At 42.1% G+C, this 20,841-nt stretch overlaps 1 protein-coding gene and 1 pseudogene across 1 annotated transcript in view; one reads left to right on the top strand and one right to left on the bottom strand.

Moving 5' to 3' along the window:
• Nucleotides 1-20,841, bottom strand: part of FER1L6 (fer-1 like family member 6) — a 111,192-nt gene that overhangs the window by 87,670 nt on the left and 2,681 nt on the right. The window contains exons 2-10 of the mRNA XM_059395525.1: nucleotides 19,192-19,312; nucleotides 17,625-17,679; nucleotides 17,403-17,534; nucleotides 14,127-14,189; nucleotides 10,346-10,424; nucleotides 8,982-9,138; nucleotides 8,126-8,312; nucleotides 6,195-6,387; nucleotides 4,341-4,693 (exon numbers count right to left, since the gene is read on the bottom strand). Of these exons, the coding sequence (XP_059251508.1) occupies nucleotides 4,341-4,693; nucleotides 6,195-6,387; nucleotides 8,126-8,312; nucleotides 8,982-9,138; nucleotides 10,346-10,424; nucleotides 14,127-14,189; nucleotides 17,403-17,534; nucleotides 17,625-17,679; nucleotides 19,192-19,312 (1,340 nt within the window). The remainder of the gene's footprint in view (nucleotides 1-4,340; nucleotides 4,694-6,194; nucleotides 6,388-8,125; nucleotides 8,313-8,981; nucleotides 9,139-10,345; nucleotides 10,425-14,126; nucleotides 14,190-17,402; nucleotides 17,535-17,624; nucleotides 17,680-19,191; nucleotides 19,313-20,841) is intronic.
• LOC132014668 (U4 spliceosomal RNA) lies at nucleotides 7,991-8,056 on the top strand (annotated as a pseudogene).

Raw genomic sequence — 20,841 nt, 5'->3', positions numbered from 1 at the left:
GGAAAATAAACAGTTGCAGATTTAGAGCTGAAGAGCCCCATTCAATCAAGAGCCCTGAACCCTGTCACTTTGAGAGACAACAGGTCTCAGAAAGGTGAGCTTTCCTTCACACAGGGGCCTCCTTGCTGTTGGCATCAGCAGGAAATGTTTCTATTGACCAGAAAATGTTGAAAAGGGTGAGGACCCAGTTCTGGATCTTAGTCACAGAGAGCACACAGCCCTCCCACTTGCTGCCACTGTACGTATTGGCTGTAAATAATCCACTTATCTCGCCGTTCTGGGGTCAAGTTTACTCTCTGGGAGGAGGTTAAAAAGCATTTGAAGACCTAATGGGAATACAGGCCATGTAGCTTGGAAGAGAAATGGTAGACTTCCTAGCCACATAAATTTTTCTTCAAATCCCAATTCTGCTACTTCCTAGCTGGTTGACTTTAGGCAAGTCATGTCCACTCTCTGTCACTTTCCCTCTCTGTGAAATAAACATTGTCATAGGGCTTACAGGGGGGAATAATGAGATCATCCACATGGAGCACCTTGTATAAAGCCTACACATAAGAATACCACAAGAATGGTTGTCATGGCAAGTACTTCAACAGGTAGAATTCATCTCTTAATCCTGTCCATCCTTCAGGCCTAACCCAAATGACTTTCTTTTGGAAGCATACTTTGATTTCCTGAGTTTGAGTAATGATGATGGACATGTTTACTGAGTACTTATTATGTGTCAGATGTGTATCAAGACCCTTTCCTACATTATCTCATGTAATTCTCATTACCACCCTAGGAGGGGGGTGCTTTTATTTTATCTGTTTAAAGATGAGGACAAGTAGTCTGTGAAAGATTAAAATACCTGTCCAAAATTATTAAAAGTGCCTAATGTTTATTGAGTATTTACTATGTGCCAGGCTCTGTTCTTAGCACTTTGCATATATTAATTCATTAAATCCTCAACGTGAGCCCACCAAGTAGAAATGATTATTGGATATAAGCATAAGGAGCTTAAGTCATTTGCCCAAAAATTCAGAGGCAATGTTTCTCCAGAGGCTGGGCAGTAACAACGACTACATCTAAAATCCAGCTATCTTACTTGAGAGCCCAACATTTTAATTGTTATACCTCATTTACTCCATAAAACATTAGCATTTTATCTGTAGCTCCCTATTGCATGTATCACTTTTTATTTCCTGTACATTTATTTTGTATGTCTTACCTCCCCTTCTATATCATAATTCCCATGGAGTCAAACTCTATTTGTATTCCTACCAATATTGAGGATGATGTTTTTTTTTTTTAAAAAAAGAAACTGGTCAGTACATGTTCACAGAATTTGAAAATGAACACATCTGTTAGATTAGTTATGCTCTGTGAAAGCTTGACATAGGGAAATAACCTTTGATGGTGATAATGAGGGTGAGCTGGAAAAGCCAATGTCATGGGATCTCATTTGTCCAGGTATGCAATGAGAGCATGGCTGCAGCAAGGGAAAGAAGATCTCAGGACCCTGAAGAGCTAAAAAAGAAGATTCTGCAAGAAGAAATATTGCCATGTCTGAAGCTGTAGAGGCTCTGGAGAAGGTAGAAAATATGTCCACAAATCCTTGGACACCCCGCACTCAAAAGATGAAGCCTAATTTTTCTCCCCTTTCAGGGTGGGATGGGCTTAGTGACTTGTTTCTAACAATTAGAATGTGTCATAAATATCAGTGTGTGACTTCTATAGGTTTGGTCATAAAAGATATTGACATTTCTGCTTTGTTCTCCCCCAGTCCACTCAGGGGGATGCCAACTGCCATAAAGATCCTAAGAAGCCTAGGGAAGGGTCCATGTGGAACTTTGTCTTCCAATGGGTCCATGAGGAACCAAAACTTCCTCTTAACAGCTATGAGTGTGCCATCTTGGAAGTGGATCCCACAATTCCAGTCAAGCTTTCAGATGACTGCAGCCCCTACCAAAATCTTGATTAAAACCTTATGAAAAATTCTGAGCCAGAACCACCAAGCTAGGTATTCCCAAATTCCTTACCCACCGAAAAAAGTTGCTAAATTTAGGGGTAATAGTTATATAGCAATAAATAACTAATAAACCCAGCAAAAAACTGACCAAAACAAGAAGCCAAGACAAAGAAAGGAAAGAGAAATAAGGGTTTGAATATGACCTGAATTTTCCCTCTCCTAATACCTTCTACCCAAGAACCATGATGGGCTCTTGGACTTGTAAAAAATGTACACTCTACATAAATTCCAAGCTACCATTCCTTTCTGCTAGAATTATTTTTAAGATGGCCATTGCAAAATATCTTGAAAATACTGATGTGGATTAAGAAAATCTTCTATTAGGCTTTTCTTGGTAATTCCTGTCTAGAAAAGAATGGCCAGTCTCAACAGTAGGAAAGATTGCTACAGAATCAGATACAATTGGATATCAGCATAGGTGGCTACTTAAGGTACCCATAGTACCTTATATCATTTCCAAAGCTGGCATATATTCTGAAAAAATACACATAAGTACAATCACATCAAAGCAATGTCTTCTAACAAGAAACTGACAATACTATGCAGCCATCAAAAGAAATGAAATCTTGCCATTTGCGACAACATGGATGGAACTAGAGCGTATCATGCTTAGCGAAATAAGTCAAGCAGAGAAAGACAACTATCATATGATCTCCCTGATATGAGGAAGTGGTGATGCAACATGGAGGCTTAAGTGGGTAGAAGAATAAATGAAACAAGATGGGATTGGGAGGGAGACAAACCATAAGTGACTCTTAATCTCACAACAAACTGAGGGTTGCCGGGGGGAGGGGGTTTGGGAGAAGGGGGTGGGATTATGGACATTGGGGAGGGTATGTGATTTGGTGAGTGCTGTGAAGTGTGTAAACCTGGTGATTCACAGACCTGTACCCCTGGGGATAAAAATATATGTTTATAAAAAATAAAAAATTAAAAAAAAAAAAAAAGAAACTGACAATACACATTTCCAGAGGCTATTTCCCAATAGACAGGTTCATAAGGGAGAGCTAGGGAGGTCCACAAAATATCCAAAGTAGGTCCAAAAAACAGGGTAGTGAGCTCTGAACAAATCATAAACACTGGTCACAGTAACAGCAAATGTACTGCTGGCCTACCATGCAAAGAACCCTATCGATCATTTTACAGGCATTCCCTCATTTATCCAGGAGATGCCTATGACAAGAGACTATTACTACCCCATTTTGTTGATGAGTAAGCTAAAACATGGAGAGGTGTTACTATCAGAACCATGAATAGAATCAACCCTCAAGATTTCCAACCCTGAGCTCCAACCTCTTCCCCCACACTGCTTCTTAAGATGTATTAGATCCCAGCAGTTAAAATGAGTGGCTCTACTAAGGCCAAGGTGACCCAGACCACCATCTCCTCCTTTCTCCACCCAAAATGATTGTCTGGTTGACCTGAGAAACATACTCACAGACACAGAATCATCCATATTGAGAGCTAGAATCCACTCACCTCTGCTACTAATGAAACACAGTCCCTTCATTTGCTTAAGCACAAAGCAGTCTTGCTACTCTAAACAGTTGGTGGGTGGTGCTTGGGTGGCTCAGTCAGTTGAACTTCTAACTCTTGATATCAGCTCAGGCCATGATCTCAGGGTCATGAGATCGAGTCCCACATCAGGCACTGAGTGTGAAGCTTGCTTGGGATTCTCTCTCCCTCTCTCTCTGCCCCTCCTCACCCCTCCACTCTTTCTTTCTCTCAAATAAATAATCAGACAGTTAAGGGGATATTCAGTTTGTATTCCTCTTGGAGACCCAGATCTATTTCCCCTCATACAGAACCAGGCTAGAAAAATGCTAATGTGTTTTATGTTGAGTAATAGGCATTCTTTGAATTGTGATTTCTTAGGCAGGGAAATAGGTTTCTCAATTTCTTTCATCCTAGCTTGGCACTCACTCTTCCTCCTCTTCATCCCTCATCCCACATTACCTCACATCCAGAGCATATGCTAGGCTAACAAAGTTCGACAAAATCAGACCACAGATAGAGCTCAGCCCATCCCCCTGCCCCCACTTTCACCAGCTATCCCAGAACACTTTTATTTCCCTTTCACCTTGATTCTCATAGGATTCCATGTTTGGGGGAACACTGGAGGGATTGATCATGAGCAGATGGCTGTGATGTGCCCCTAAGAGGCAGTGGATTGGCCCAGAATGTAGGGCTGAGCCAACACACTTTATGAAGGGAGAGTGAGACCTGTGCATGCCTTTGGGAGTCTGTGGGAGCAGGGGTCGCAGGTGAAGGTAGCAACCTTCACCCTGGGCTCACCTTGCAGAGGTTGTGGAGCAGGGCTCAGACCTACCTGGGGGGGCACATCGAAAGGTTCCACCTCTACCTCTGTTGAGTTGGTCTTATCTGAAACCTGCTGGGATTTTCCGTCATCAGTTTTGTCACCCTTGTCTTTACTGGAGCTTTTGGAAGATTTGGAATCTTTGTCCTTTGAAGACAATTTGAGCTCCTTGAGTGCCTTGGAAAACTTAGATTCCTGCGACCCTCCAGAGAGGATCTCCACAGCAATTTCCACCAGGATTCTGCCCCTGAATGACACGCCTTCTCCAAAGCCTTCATTCAGTTCCTGGTAGTCATCCATCAGACTGTGGTTCCTGGGTGAACCGTACAGGTTAATCCAGGCAGGTCCGAAGGTTGGTAGAAAGCCTGTAAAAGCCTCACATTTTAGTTGCCCAGTGATGTTTCCAAGTTGATTATTTCTTGCTTTATGAAAATTGTGCACATTCATTTAAAATGTAAAATATACAGAAAAGACAAGAGAAAATATTTACAGAATATCCCATCCCCAGAAGAGCCACAATTGCCACTTTGCTACCATTGCTGTATTTCTTTCTGACAAGTCCTTCTGGCATGCACACGTTTACACTTTTTCACAGCTGTCATGATACTACCAGTGCCAACGTGCATCCTTGTCTGTTCATTCACTCAACCCATGATCATTGAGTCCTGACACGTGCCGGGCACTAAGCTAGACACTAAACATGGAGCCCAATGGAGAATGAAGCAGAAACAAACATTAAACAAGTAAATATTTACATTATAAGTGCTAAGCAGATTTACCTTATGCAGCAAGAACAAATAACAGGCTGAGGAGGCATGGAGGGGGTCAGGCAGAAAGAGAGAGATTCTGTCCCAAAGGAGAGTCAATTTTAAGAAGGAGAAATACCAGGTTAAAAGGGATAAAAAGATTTTATGGCTCCTGATGTCTAATTTTCAAAAATATTTTATACATTTCTTTGAACACCATCAAGATGTTCCTGAAAAGTTGGAGTAAAACATGTTTACATCAAGTTGGGATATTCCCAACTTGTTTGGTGGTGTGAGTTCTGTGTAAAGCAATCCTATGGCAAACCCTTCCACGATAGGCAGACTTAAACAGTAGGTATTTATGGAGGTCTTTTTGTGGTGTCACGCTGTGAGAGGCACAGGTGTCACGCTCTGCTTCAGCGAACCTTTTGGTATATACATTACATGTACACACATACACATATATATGCATAAATATATTCATCAATTAACACTGATTTGTGGTGCAGAGAAAGATTGCCTTGGGATTTTAAGGAGGCAGGTGTTTGTTGGGATATTTAGAAAGTTATCATCTGCTAAGTTAGGTTTTACAGGTAAAGAAAGAGTAAAGCTCTCTCCCCTGACCGGCGGATTCGCTGGGACTCCTCATTTCCTCCCTGGCTCTCTGAGTGTGTAGCCAGCAGCACCTTCCTGCAACAGTCATGTGCTTCTAACAGTGAGTTAGGGGCACAACATCTTCTGGACTATTTAAATGTGTAAAACCCATTCTTAGCTTGTGAGCCATACACATGTATTTGGCCAACTGGTTGTAGCCCATGGACCATAGTCTATCAATGTCTGATCTAATCTAAACTCTTCATTTTTCATTTATGAAACCTAAGGCCCAGAGATGGTGAGTGACTACCTCAAGGACACACTGTGATGCTCATGGAACTCCTGGGACCAGGACCAAGCTTTTTGGCTCCCACAGCCAGGCTTCAGCTACTGCCCTGAACCAATCCAAAGCACAAACCACACAGAACATGGAAATGCCTTAAGACACTGCCTGTTCCACTTCTTCCATTACGAAAATCAATCGTTTTGTGACTCCCATTTCCAAGTCAGACACATGAGGCTTTACCTTTGTCTCCATCCTGTTCATTGGAGATTTTCTTCAGGTCGATGAAATGGGTGGCCAGAGCTACATCATTCATGCTGCCTTCATCCCACACCTGGATTTTCACCCTCCGACACAAAGGAGGAAACATTTCCTTGAAGACCACCTGTTCATGCCACACAGGATCAGCACAATTCTTCTGCACTGTGGTTCGCCCCTAAAAACAAAGCCAGCAAGGTGTAAGCCGTCAAAAGAAAGGAAAGAGGCCCTCTGAATTGACTGAAGAAAACTCTCTTCAAACCAGGAAATATAAAGTAAGTTGCCAGAAATAATGAACCTGCTTCCACTGAGCACCCATGGAAATCTGTTAGAGTAGCCTCTCCCCCTTATCCACAGGGAATGCATGTCAAGATCCTAGTGGATACCTGAACTTGCAGATAGTGCTGAACCTTATATATACTATGTTTTTTTCCTATACATACATACCTATGATAAAGTATAAGTTATGAATAAGGTACAGTAAGAGATTACCAACAATAATACAGAAAAGTTAAAACAATACTATAATAAATATTACCATCGATCTTAGCAATCTCAGCCTACAATTTCTTTCCCTTTCTTACTGAGAACTTTTACCTTTTCACTTAAAGGAAATACTGCTTCTCTTTGGTGTATCTGAATTGCCAGGACCACTCCTCCTACGTCTAGGGGATGTTATTAAGTAAAATAAGGGTGATTTGAACACAGATACTGCCATAGCACCAGAGTGTACCGATAACCCAGGTGGCTAAGTGACTGACTGTAGTCAGGGCCGACTTACTGGATAAAGGGATGATTCACATCTGGGTAGGATGGAGCAGGATAACCCAAGATTTCATCCCGCCATTTGGAATGGTGTGCAATTTAAAACTCATCAATTGTTTATTTCTGGAATTTCCCATTTAATAATTTCAGGCCATGGTAGGCTATGAGTAACTGAAACCATGCCAAGCAAAACCCCAGATAAGGGAGGAATACTGTGTACTAACATCCTACTCTGCACTAGACACCATGCCAGGCTTCAGGGACAAAGGGAGTAATTGATGGGTCCTGCCCTCAGGAAGTTCTCATAATCACAGGGGGGCTGGGAAAAGGCCAACCTGCCTGTTTTGAATATGAATTATTCCATGCATCTCCAGGAATAAAGCAGATATAGTAAGACCTTGAGTTTGTATCTTATAAAACTAGGACCTGATGCAAATCACTTCCCCCTTCTGGACCTCAGCTTCCTTGTCAGAAAATGAAAATGATGTCCTATATGACTTAAGGGATCCAAGTAAAAAATACTACAATGTTCACCCTGCCAAGAGGAGGAGTTCAAGTAGCATATACTGTGAGGGCAGAGACAACATGTGTGTCAGCCAAACCTTCAAAGTCCAGCCAACCAGGTTTAAGCTGTGACCATGTGTCCAGGCCCTGGTACTTTCAATGGCTCTTGAGCAGGGAACAACAGGGAACAGAGATGTCTAGACTTATGCAGGACAAGGACTACCTGCGGAGACTGGGGAGCAGATTGGGAGGCAGGTAGCGATGTTATGGAGCCTGGGGACTGAGTAACAGCTCAGAAAATTAGTCAGAGGTAAGGAAGGAGGTCTATCTGCCTGGGTCCTAAATCGGCAATACCCCATAGCCCCTCTCCATGATCTTAAATGGACAGTGAGTGGGTCACTACCACACCCACTGTCCTGCCATGTGACTCAACACATTTTGTGACAAGCTTTCTCTCTTAAGGCACTTCCTAATTTTTATTTTAATTTATTTCATTTGATTAGAAATGTCCTAGCTTTGCGCAGTGGCAGTATCGTAGCCAATGAGGTTTATCCGAGGCGCGATTATTGCTAATTGATTAGAAATGTCCTAGGTAAAGAGCAGAGTTTTGGCCCTGGTTTGCTGTTGGTGATGACAGCATTCCTTACCACCTGCCCAGCAAAGGAAACCTCCACGAAGGGGTCCACGAGGTCCTTGTTGTCACCCACAAATGCTTTTGTGACATTTGCCATGATGCTGGAGTTCATTTTGGGCAACCCCTCTGCTTTGTACAGTCTAACGTAGAATCTGGCCCAGGGTCTCTCTGATGGAAACCCTTGAGGGATCAAAAGGTTCCTTGAGGGAGAACAAAAAACAAAAAACAAAACAAACAAACAAACAAACAAAAAATCTCACTTAGAAGAAGAGAGAAAAGGTAGAAGCAGTTTAGAGACAGAAAGAAGGACCCTGATGTAGAAGAAAAAACTGAAAAGATCAGGATTCAATGCTAAAATGAGTTTTCTTTGTGGTGTAAATGGCAGCAAAGGGTATGAAAAGAATAAATGCTAATTCCTTCGAGTCTTTGAATTATAGAATAAACACCATGTCCCACTCTGCACTTTGAAAAAGGACATTAAGTCTTCCCATTTCACAAACCGCTGGTTGAAATGATAATTCCTTCAAAGAAAAATCAGCCAAATTCAGATAAATAGGATAAGCTGAGGAACAGCTTATCTATTTTGGGTTATTATAGGGAGACAGGTCGTCCTTGTCCTAGAAGCTGACCTCCCAAAGGCTAGTGACACCTTGGATAAATCGTGTCACTAGCCTTTGGGAGGTCAGCTTCTAGGACAAGGACAACCTGTCTCCCTTGGTACCTCTGATAGAGCAGAATCCCAGGTAGACAAGCCATGAATTTGGCAGTTCTCATGTGCCCACAAGGAAGGGGAGGGAGAGGGAGGAAAGAGAGATGGAACCTGGGACATATCATGTCTCTTGCATGACCCTGGATGGGCCTTGTCTCACTTTTCTATTTGTTCCTCAGCATCGGGAGTTTTGGGGTTGGTCTTCAAGATGTCGCCTTTCCCAGTCACGCTGATGTCACACTTCAGGTACCCCTTCGTGCCAGTCCTGATGTCACCAGGGTCTGTGAGTAGGGCCCACTTGTCACAGAACTGATGACCTGTAAAAAGCGTCCTGACAGCTCAGATCCTCTGCACAGCTGGACTCAGCTAGTGCAGCCAGTCCTGTCCAACACCCAGGAGGTGGCTCTTTCCAGTATTCCCAACCTCATGCTGCCTCCTCTCCTTCCCCATTTCTTTTTGTTCCCACCCTCTTGTCTGTCTTCTCCAACCTGCCACAGGTATTTGGAAAGCCTTCCACTCAGTGCTAATTGCCTAGACAGGTTCTTAGCTTGGATAGGCTAGGAGAACATTAACGGAGTAGAGAATTCACATATTCTTTCGCAGGCTATAAATGGGGCTCATGCATCTTTTTGTTTGGTGTACACTGTCAGTCCAAACTTTAAACGCTCTAGACCTCTGACTTATCTTTAAAAAAAAAAAAAAAAGCTGTTAGGTCTTCCAAAACAGAATGCACAGCTCCATGTGTTAGCAGGAGGTATGGGAGCTGAGGGGCCACTGTGCCTTTCATGTGGGTTGTAAGTGTTCCTGTTCCCCACAGTCTGCAGCAGGCCTTATTATCCCCACCCACTGCACTCTGATATACCCAGGGGCTGGCCCCCTGGACTCGTGCGAGTCGAAGTTGCTTTGAAGAGAAGGGACCTCTCATGAGAAAATCTAGATCTGTTGACGGCCTTCTTACTTATCAGCTCCTGACCTTGGACGAATTACCTGCCTTCTCTGAGTTTCACTTTCCTATAAATCAGAGATAATAAGAATTATACAGCAAACCTTATATGGCATGCCACAGCCATTACTCGGAGCTAGGTTCTTTATGAAGCACTTTATATATCAACTTAATCTTCTAGCAACCCTGGAAAGGAGGTACTATTTTATCTTCATTTTCTCTGATGAAGAAGCGGAGTCGTCAAGTCATTTGCCCAAAGTTGCACAACCAGGAAAGAGCAGGGTGGAATTTGAAGCCAAGCTATCTGGCTCCAGAGTCCATATGTGTAATTCCTATGCCACCTTTACTGCCTGCGTCGTACATCATCACAGCTCTGAATTATAGATAGAGTTTGTTGGGGGAGGAAAACATGAAAGAGAATGTTGTCATCAGATTGTAAATGTTGTGGGAAAGGGCCAGGGTTGTTCCAATTGTGTAATTGAGTGAGTGGGTCAGCGGACGGGCACATGAATGAGTTGACCATCAGGTGTGGCAAACTAGGAGGTAAGTAAGGGAGATATTGGGAAGAAATGCTTCCTTACCAGGCTGGTTGTACACAGTCCCCAGGTCTACTTTGAAGGAGCCGATCAGTATGCTGCCTATCAGCTTGTGGTGAAAGACCTAAGGAGAGATGGAGCAGTGAGTCCAGCTGCAACAGATTTCTTTGAAGATCAATCTGTGAAATGGGTTCATGACACCTCAGTGAGGATTCTAGACCTTGACGCTCGTCTGGCCTTCACTCTTCTCTGGAGCATAATGACATTTGGTCATCAAGTGAAAAGGGCATCCAGAGCATCTCACCTGGACCTCTCCCTCCTAGGAGGTTTTCAGCTATTGAAGGATACCTAACAAATCTCACTCTCTGAAAAGTATCTTTTTAAACCAAATTGAGCTCTGGTACAACCTACCTTTTAACACCCATCTCTGTCTACTGAAAATCTACCCATCTTTCACTGCCTAGAACAAATATTGCCTCCTCCAAGCAGCCTTTCCTTATCCACCACAGATGAAAGTCTCTTTTCTCTCCTACACTTCCACCATACTCTGCTCACAACTTACTCAGAGAATCTGCCACATAGTGCTCTGAGAAGTTTGGGACATGCACAATAGTCAGAACAAAGGAAGGGTCATCCTCAATATTTTATCTGATCAGAAGTCAGCAGCAGAGGGCCGGGCTGGTGAGAGCAACACAATTTAATGCAGGGCTATCAAGATGAGGAAGTTCTAAAAGAAAGCAGCAGACCTGGCATGGGGTTCAGAAGGCACACTGATGAGAGACTGCTGAAGGAGCAGGAGTAGTTCAACCTTTAACTGTGGATGAGGAGTGATTGTAACTGAAGTATTTTCCAATCTTGGAAACACCACTGTGTACAAGAAGGAATAGGTTCCCCATGTGGATCCCAAGTCACAGGAAGAGAGACACATCTCACTACAAGGATAGGTTTTATAATAGAACTTCCCAGCAATGAGTGGGCTTTTCTAGAGATAGTGACTATCCATCACTGGATTTAACCAAGCAGTACGCCAAAAACCCCATGTCATAGAGGTGGTGACAGGGATTCCCATACCAGCTGTGTTACACTAGAGGGTCTCTGGGCTTCCTTCTATGACATTCTGTGAGTTCCTTGAATCAAAAACAGTTTCCTACTTTCTTCTACCCACCACATGCATGGTCTTGTTCATAATAGGTGTCCAGTAAACATTCAATGAATTAATGAATGATTAACTAATCGAATGATGGGTGAATGGAAGACTTTTGGGATTTCTAAACAGCTCCTTTTGGTAGAGGCGACTAACGAAAATAAATTCAACTGACTTCAGGAAATGAAGAAATGATGATCTTCCAGTCTCCCTTTCAACATTTACTACCTTGCCCAAACTTCACAGGGGAGTTAAGAGAACTGAGGGCAAGTAAGGATAGCGTGGCTCAAGGGGAGGAGTTATTTAAGGCCACACATACAAAGCTCACTCCAAACCTCCCCATGATTGCAGTTGCTACCATGGCGTCCCAAAGGCCCCAGCAAGAACATAAGCCTGACTCATGCTCTCTTCTCAGATCAAAGGCATCTGGGTCCCTATCGGCACAATGGGACACAAGAGCCCACATAGGTCTTTAAATAACACAGGAGACCTCCTCAAATAATCCATCCACCAGTCTGAGTGCCAGGTACCCTGCTGTGGGCACACATGGGATTCTAGGGACTTCAAGGAATTCCACACACAGAGTTCTGGGGGCCCTGTATGCCTGGGGTCATTGGCAAGGAAAGATGGTCTTTGGCACCACCATGGTCTACTACAGCCTGGCTATCCCAATAGCATCTGCTTACTGTGCCCGCCCCCTTCTTCTCTCATGTTGAATTTATTTGGGGCACATTGACTTCTAGCTCATGAACTACCAGAAAACTTATATTAATATAACACTCCCCTCCAAAGGGAGTTTTACCTTTAAAATCTTTTATCTCTGTCCCTAAGAGTCATTTGGGGAGCCCAAAGTATTCTCTTCTTCCAAGTTAGGGAAAGAAAAATAGCAATACCAGCTTTGGTCCTCAGTGTGAAAATCCACTGTCCCACAGAGAGTCATGACCCTTGTCTATGCTATGGTATAAACATCTAGCTATTAATTGTTTGCCTGAAATCTAGACAGTTCCTCAGGACCCAGCTCCACTGCCGATCTCCCAAACAGATGGTTGCCAGAGCTATGCAATGTAACATTCCTAGGCAATGCCCTGGGGCCCGAAATATCTTCTGCACCACTTGTCATCAGGCCTGAGATTCAAATTAAGAATGTCTGGCTTGGGGCACCTGGGTGGCTCCCTAGGTCAAGCATCTGACTCTTGGTTTCAGCTCAAATCATGATCTCAGGGTTCTGAGATCAAACTCCACAATGGGCTCCAGAGTGTGTAGTCTACTTAAGATTCTCTCCCTCTCTCCCTGCCCCTCCCTACTTGTGCTCTTCCTCTCGCTAAGAAAATTTAGATACATAAATAAAGCCTCTTATTTTTTTTTAAGAATTTTGATTCTTGATAACTTTTCATTCTTCAAGAGTCACATTCTTCAAGTGCCCCTGATCAAGAGAATATAATAATTCCACTATTACCTAAGACTTAATGCAGGGCCTATATATACTATGTTATATCTATATTATTATGTACATATATAATGTAAAATATATGAGTATAATATAATAAGTATAATGTAATATATATTCTAGAGTTAGGTGGATGGTAAGGACAAGCAAGGAAGTCTCCAAGACAAGTTTTTCCATCTTCAAAATTCTAATTAGAGTTGGAGTCACTGCTGAGGAAAACATTTCCTCATTCTCCACATGTCTTGCATTGGCACATAAAGTATGGAGTTCATCCTTTCAGAACCATTAGGAAGAGAGCACATACCCTTCCACCACTCACTTGGCCTCACTCAGGCATGCCGAGCCATGCTAACCTCTTCATGGGAGAAGCAGTGATTTCCCAGACTGGTGAGATAAATGCAGTCTGTCACCCACTGGTCTGTCTGTCCTTTAACTGAGTGATGTGAGGCTGGCATCAATCCTTTCTGGCTCCCATTCTCTCTCTTTTGGGCAGGTACTTTCACATGGGCACTCTCCCATCCCATTCCTGTCCTCCATGTGGTGGGCCACCTGGATAAGGTGTCTGGCTAGACCAAGAAGCTTCTCTGTCTCTACTGTTCAGACATGATCTGTGGAGACAGGAATTCACCCGTGGAGCTGAGGAAGGGTCTGTGCAGCAGACACAACCCCCCATGAGCAGGTCCTAAGGTCTACACTAAGAGGCAGCTATGAAGAGGCCAAATGGAAACCACTTGCTCCAAATCATATTTTCTGATCAGCATTACTGACATATTTGGTTCCTTCCTGATGCCTTTTCCTACTTCTCTATTCATTACCAATGAGGAGGGGGTTAGCAGTGCGATTAATTATCATTAGTGTGAATATCATCCCAAGAGAGAAACACTAACAACTCCTCTCATAAAAAGAGATAAATCAACTCAAAATGGCAATCTGTCAAGATGGCACTTGAAGCATATGCTGCAAATTCCCACATTAGTAAACTCTACAATTCAATTCATGGTGGCTTGAGAGTGGCTTATAACTTGTTTTGAGGAAGCACAGGTTTCCTTGAGGAGATTTTCCTTCCCAAATTCTTCCACACTAGTTATTTCATGTTCTACCTGTTGATTTTGAACTCACCATCTCATACTCACCCTCCCAGACCTATTCACCTCTAAGCAGGCTGAGCTGTTCTAGAGAGTTCCTAAAACCTAGAATTTCTCCCACCACCACTTCATCACCAATGATATACTTACTGAGATTTTGATGATCTTGTCAAAAAGATGCAGTTGGGGTCCAATGAAATCAAAGACAAAGTACTAAAAAACAGAAAGTTCATTCTGACCATAAATTCCAGGATTGCATCTAAGAACTTTATTATTGGACTAGTCATAGATTTCTATCATTTTAACCAAATGCTGCATGGTCCTCAGTGGCATGGATGCATCATCAATCAACAGGTCATCCCTTATTTAGGGTCACCTACATTCCTTCCAGTTTTTTTTCAAATGGAAAAAAAATGCTGTCATCTTCATTTTTGCACAGGATATACATGAATTTTCCTCTAAAATGGACATAAAATGTGCAATTATCAGGTCATGGCTTATGGGCATGTAAATATCTAGTAGATAATATGAAATTTCTTTCCAAAGGGGCCAAGCCATTTTACATTCTCATTGGCAGCATACAAAAAAGCCATTTCTCCATACCCCTGACAACCCTTGATATTATCAATTCTCTTGACTTTTTGACCTATAAATAATGATAGGTGAAAATCATATCTCAGCGTGGTTTTAATTTGGGGTGAATCTAGTTAAAATCTAATTTTCTCAGCACGTTTCAGTTTCAAACGTCTTTGTGGCCATTCTCAAGAATAACCAGAAAGAGAATGAGAAGAAATTATGGACAAGGAGGGCTTCTAATTTTAAGAAATTGATTGAAATTAGAGTTGAAGAAACTCTCTAGGCCAGTCTCTATAGTCTACAGTTAAGAGACTGAAGACTAAAGGATTTAAAAGACATGCCTGGATTCAGACAGCTGGTTACTTCTGAGCCTGAGAGCACGGCTCTACTTCTCCAGAAGTCATCACATGAGGGCTTCAAGTACTAGATGTTTCACCATTTGAACTTTACCAAGTAACTCCCAAATGTGAGGCTATATTCTCCTAAGATATAGAACGATGGAGTGGTGTTTTGCTGTGGGTTGTGTCTTTTGGGGACTGGTAGGGGTGGGGAAGGCAGGACCAGGAAGTTGCTTTGTAGAATGTTTGTTTTGAGCTTCCAGGTGGAGGAATAATGAAAGAACCTTAGAGATGAACAGGACAGCAACAGAAAAGGGAGAACTAACTGCTCACAGCCTGCTTTTAAAGGGCAACGCAGAAAAACCAAAATGTAGAAATCGAAAGATGCCATCATACATCATAATAAAAAAACCTTCAAACTGGCAGTCCCTGGAGATTAAGGACAGGCCACGTTACATTCAATGTCTTCTGTTTAAGAAAATCAGAAAATACCATGACATTTCAGGAAGTTTTTCATATATATGTTCAAACTTTTAAAGAGTTGTGTTGTTCAGAATTTCTTTTATATGGAAAACACATGAAATACCTTGTCCTGATAGATGAAATGCTGTGAGTTCCTTGGACCAATAAATTAGTTCCAGTGTTTATTGCTTTCTGCTGAGTTTCACATTTCAAACTCAATTACCTCACACAGGTTCGCTAGACCTTTGAGCCACACACATTTTTCTGGCTGGAAAATATTCCCCAGTCCCTATTAATGGGTTCCTTCAACATCTGGTGGGCCTTGGGCTTGAAAATTAGAGTCAAAAGCTATAATAAAAGTTTTCAGTTCAACTTCTGTGTTTTTACTTGAGTGTCGACTGATGATACACAGGCCCAGTTTTGTGTCATTTAGATCCAAGACTTGTATGCATAAAGAAAATACTAATTATATCATTTAACAAACCTGTAGAGCTTTGCAGTTTTAAAACATTTTCATACACATTTTTTCACGTCACACCCATGCTAAAAGTTGTTATGGAGATGATGGGAAGGATGTTATGGGTAGGATGGGAAGGAAAAAATCTCACGGTAAGAGCCTCAAAGACAGGAGTGATGGATAACGAAGCAGGGAGTTAACAGCTCAAATGGGATTTGGTTATTTTCTGTTGATTTCATTTCTTATGGACTCCCTTTTCAATTATTATTCCCATTAGGGAAATAATTAAGAGTTTGCTGCATTTTTTGATAATTCACAGTGTCTAAGTGCCTATAGGGAAACAAGTATTCTTGTACACTATTAGTTGGAGTGTAAGTTGTTACTTCTTTGAAGGGCAATTTAGTGATATAAAAATTTTCAATACACATATTCTTTGTCCCAGTTATGCCATATTAATATTATTGTAAGTAGTAGCCCAAACCTGAAAAAAATTAATATCCATCAATGAGAGAATGGACTGGTTTAGTAAATTATGGTGTATCAATGCAATGGGAAACTAAACCAATGAGGGGAAAATGAGTTTGAACTATATGTATTGATATAGACTAATTTCTAAGATACATTGTTTTGTGAAAAGATCAAGGTCCAAGACAGTGTGGATAGAATGCTACCATTTGGTTACAGTATTTGTTTGCACATTGTATATGTCTAGGATGTCTCTGGAAGGATACACAAATGTTTGGTGAGAATGAGTTGGGAGGGATGCCAGCTTAGGGATCAAAGATCAGAGGGACATATGTTTTTCATCATATATCATTTTATACTCTTTGTATCTTTTTTTTTAAAGATTTTTTATTTATTTATTTGACAGAGAGAGATCACAAGCAGGCAGAGAGGCAGGCAGAGAGAGAGAGAGGAGGAAGCAGGCTCCCTGCTGAGCAGAGAGCCCGATGCGGGACTCGATCCCAGGACCCTGAGATCATGACCTGAGCCGAAGGCAGTGGCTTTACCCACTGAGCCACCCAGGCACCCCTATACTCTTTGTATCTTTTACCATTTTTTACTATGTAATTTTTTATTTATAAAAGAATTTAGTGTGTACAAAATTTAGAGACTTCTGTCTCTCTTTGATATTTTCCTCTCTTTGATCGTCACAATTTTTGCACTCCTTAGAAAAATACATCTGCTTACTTTCCACTGCAACGTGCCTATTTCAAAATTAATAAATAAATTTCTAGTGTCTCTTTCATGAAAAAGATGTTTATCTTCTTTATAACTGCACTCAATACATTTATTTAATGTAAAACCACAGCTTATAATGGATGGTGAGCATATGCGAAATAAGAAAAAGGGTATATTGAAAATAGGGCAATGAATTTAATATCAGCAGGAATTCCTCCCCACACCTTTTCATCATCTTTTTGGTGAGACTCTAGAGGGTTGTTTGTAAGGAGGCTCAGAGAGCTTGCCAGGGCTTAGATGAGTGATGGGAAGCAGTGAGGAGGGACACAGCTTTTCTATTTCGCTACCATTCCTACAGATGACAACAGAGGGAGCGTGGTGGAGAAGATGCTGGTCACCTCTATGACTTACTTCATTGTAAAATGGACTGTTGGTTCCTTCTTTCACTGTGCTTTGTTTCTTCTCTTCCCCCACTTCAATGATCACAACTGGATCAATGTTCTCACCCACCAGCTGGCGGGCCTCAGTGATGGTGATGGCAATCTACAACACAAAACATGTATGCACTCTAGACCTTGCTGTTCATTCACAGAAGAACTGGGTCAGGCTGGGCAGGAGGAGTTATTCACTTACTTGATAATTTTGGGACCTGACCTCCCCATCATGGATCTTAGCCAACAGTTTTGATCTATTAAAAGAAAGTTTTAACATATTTGTTTCATTAAGTAAGAACACACTTTAAGATCCATAAGCCATGATAATATTTTCCCAGGTACATCTAAGTCCACACATGTGATACCTATGCTGTATCACATATTCTTTCTCTGTCTCTGGAAGAGATAAATGTAAATGAGCAAGTGACTTAATTTCTCTATGACTCAGTTTCTCCATCCTAAAATTGGAACTAATAATAATAGTCTTTACCACATGAAGTAATTGCCACAAGTGAATGATATGACTAATTTGTTCTACTGATAGTAAGAATTCTGAGCAGAAATAGAAGGGAGTGTATGACAAACCATAAGTGACTCTTAATCTCACAAAGCAAACTGAGGGTTGCTGGGGGGAGGGGGGTTGGGAGAAGGGGGGTGGGATTATGGACATTGGGGAGGGTATGTGCTTTGGTGAGTGCTGTGAAGTGTGTAAACCTGGTGATTCACAGACCTGTACCCCTGGGGATAAAAATATATGTTTATAAAAAATTAAAAATTAAAAAAAAAAGAAGGGAGTGTATGAGGAATTACCATGAGTAAGAAATCGACATAAACAAACATGGTAAACTGAAGGCATTGATAGCCCCAAGTATTCGACTCCTTGGATCCATGCTCTTTTGCCTTGTACCTTGTAGTCTCTCATTCTTACATGGGCTGGACTTGTGACTTGCACTGGCCAACAGAATGCAGCAGAAATGACTTTTGCTAATTCCAAGCCTAGGCTCAAAAGACTTTGTGTACTTGCACTCCATCTTCCCTCTCTTGGAACTCTGCCATCACCACTATTGGAATAAACTTGGACTAGCCTGCTAGAGGATCTAATGCCATATGGAGGAGAGCTCAGTGGTCCAAGTGAAGCAATCCCAGATCAGCCTACCACTAGCCAACCCTCCAACCAAAATCAACAGTGTTACCAAATGGCCACATACACATGAGTGATGGATGCCTAACTCTCTAGAAACAGTAAGACCAACCAACTCACTCATAGATTCATAAACAATATTAAATTTTTGTATTAAGCCTCTGAGTTTGGGATTATTATTAACTGATAACCGCAAATCACATGCAGAAGACCAGTTTGTTCTGACTTTTTGTTGGGTAGCATAAACATTGGGGACAACAACAAAGCTAAGAGATCTGACACCTTGATGTATTAAAGAACAGGTGAGGGACAGCTTCTGAGTCTGTCTCCTGTTGTTGCTGACATTCCTGAATTATGAGGCACAGTAGGCCTTAACTCAGGGGATTGAAGGCCAGAAGTTGATAGAGCTGGGCCCCTGGCCTGCTGACAGCGGACTGGTATCAAGAGGCCAGCACTGCCATAGAGGACAAGAAGTAGATACAGACCTCTGTCTTCCTGTTTTAGACCTTTGGCTCCTTGCAGACAGTGATCAGGTATCATTCTCTTTTTCCCAGAACCTGTAGAGGTACCTGCACACGGGAGGTGTTCAGCAAACGTGTGCTGACTGCCTGCACCAACACTGTACCTTCTCTTTGGAGGAGCTGCAGGAATAGGAATGACAGATTCCTGATCATTAATCAAATCTCCTCCCGGTCCTTCCTGCTGAGAAGGCCCCTCCTGTGGTGCCTCAGCTTCACTCTGGCCATCTAGAGAAGCAAACAAAGGAAGAAAACTGTCTATTAGGATACACAGTGGTGGTCTGAGCCTCAACTGTCCCCGCACTATGCCAATCACCATGAGGTGGACAAGGCAACTATAAGACAGTCCCTGCAGCATGAAACTTAACATAAAAGAAAGGCACATACCTTAATTTTTCTAAAAAAATAAATTATATATTCATCTTCTGTTTCCAAAAAAAGAGTAGATTTATATGCATGGCATTATGGAAAGAAACCGAGATTTGAATTGAAAGACGTGATTTCAAGTCACGACCTTGCCACAGTGGACCTTCAGACAAGTCAAGACAAGTCATGTATTCCCTCTGAACCTCCTCAGTAAAATTTAATGTGCATAAGAATCACCTGAGAAGCTTTGAAATGTAGATACTGATTCGGTGAGTCTGGGGTGGAGCCCAAGACTCTGTATTTCTAATAACAATGACCCAGGTAAGCCTGCTCCTGCTGTCTGAGGGCCTATTTTGAGTAGAAAGGTGTCATTGGTTGAATTATAGACTCCAAAGACCTCAAGTCCTAGTCCCCGGAACCTGTAAATGTTACTTGGATAAGGGGTCTTTAATTAAGTTAAGGATTTTGCAGTGGAGATTATCCCTTATCATACAGGTGGGTCCTAGTTGCAATCATATGTATCAAAAGAAGGAGGCAGAGGAGAACAGAAGAATGCAATATGATCACAAGGCAGAGATGGGCCAGACCCCACCACAGCCGCCGGAAGATGGAAGAGGCAGGAATCAGATACTCCCGAGGGGGTGGGGCCCTGCCAATATTTTTATTTCGGCCCCAAGATACTGACTGTGAATTTCCCGCCTCCATTACTATGAGAAAATTAGTGTGGGTTATTTTAAGCCACCCCATGTGTGGTCATTTGTTACAGCAGTCACAGGAAATGAATCCATGAGTGTCTAGAAAATTTAAATGAATGGATAGTGAACATATTCTTCAGACCGCCTCTTGCCCCACAGAGGGCTTCTGATTTAGTTGATCTGGGATGTCGCCTGGATGTCCATTTAAAAAAAAAAAAAAAACTCCCCAGGTGATTCTCATGTGTAGCAAAGATTAAGAACCACTTCTTAGCCAAATTTTTGGCAAAAACCAAAGAGACTGTGTGGTGTAGTTCAAAACCCTGAGTCTAAAGGTTTGGTAGAAATCCCAGCTCTGCCACTTCCTAACATCATGATTTGGGGCAAGTCACTTAACTTCTCAGCCCTGTTTTCCTCATCGATAAAGCCAGGCAAGGCCAACATTACCTACCTCACAGAGGTGTTATATTTCTACTGTCTATTTTCTTTATAGCCCACTTCTCAACCTGTAATGCAGTTACCTCCTCAGGTCTCAGATAAAAGAGGCTTGCCCTGTTTTCCTCATCGATAAAGCCAGGCAAGGCCAACATTACCTACCTCACAGAGGTGTTATATTTCTACTGTCTATTTTCTTTATAGCCCACTTCTCAACCTGTAATGCAGTTACCTCCTCAGGTCTCAGATAAAAGAGGCTTGCCC

This window comes from Mustela nigripes, chromosome 3 (assembly GCF_022355385.1).
Source record: "Mustela nigripes isolate SB6536 chromosome 3, MUSNIG.SB6536, whole genome shotgun sequence".
Taxonomy (NCBI): domain Eukaryota; kingdom Metazoa; phylum Chordata; class Mammalia; order Carnivora; family Mustelidae; genus Mustela; species Mustela nigripes.
The sequence above is the reverse complement of the archived record's forward strand: the minus strand, read 5'-3'. Positions and strand labels throughout refer to the sequence as shown.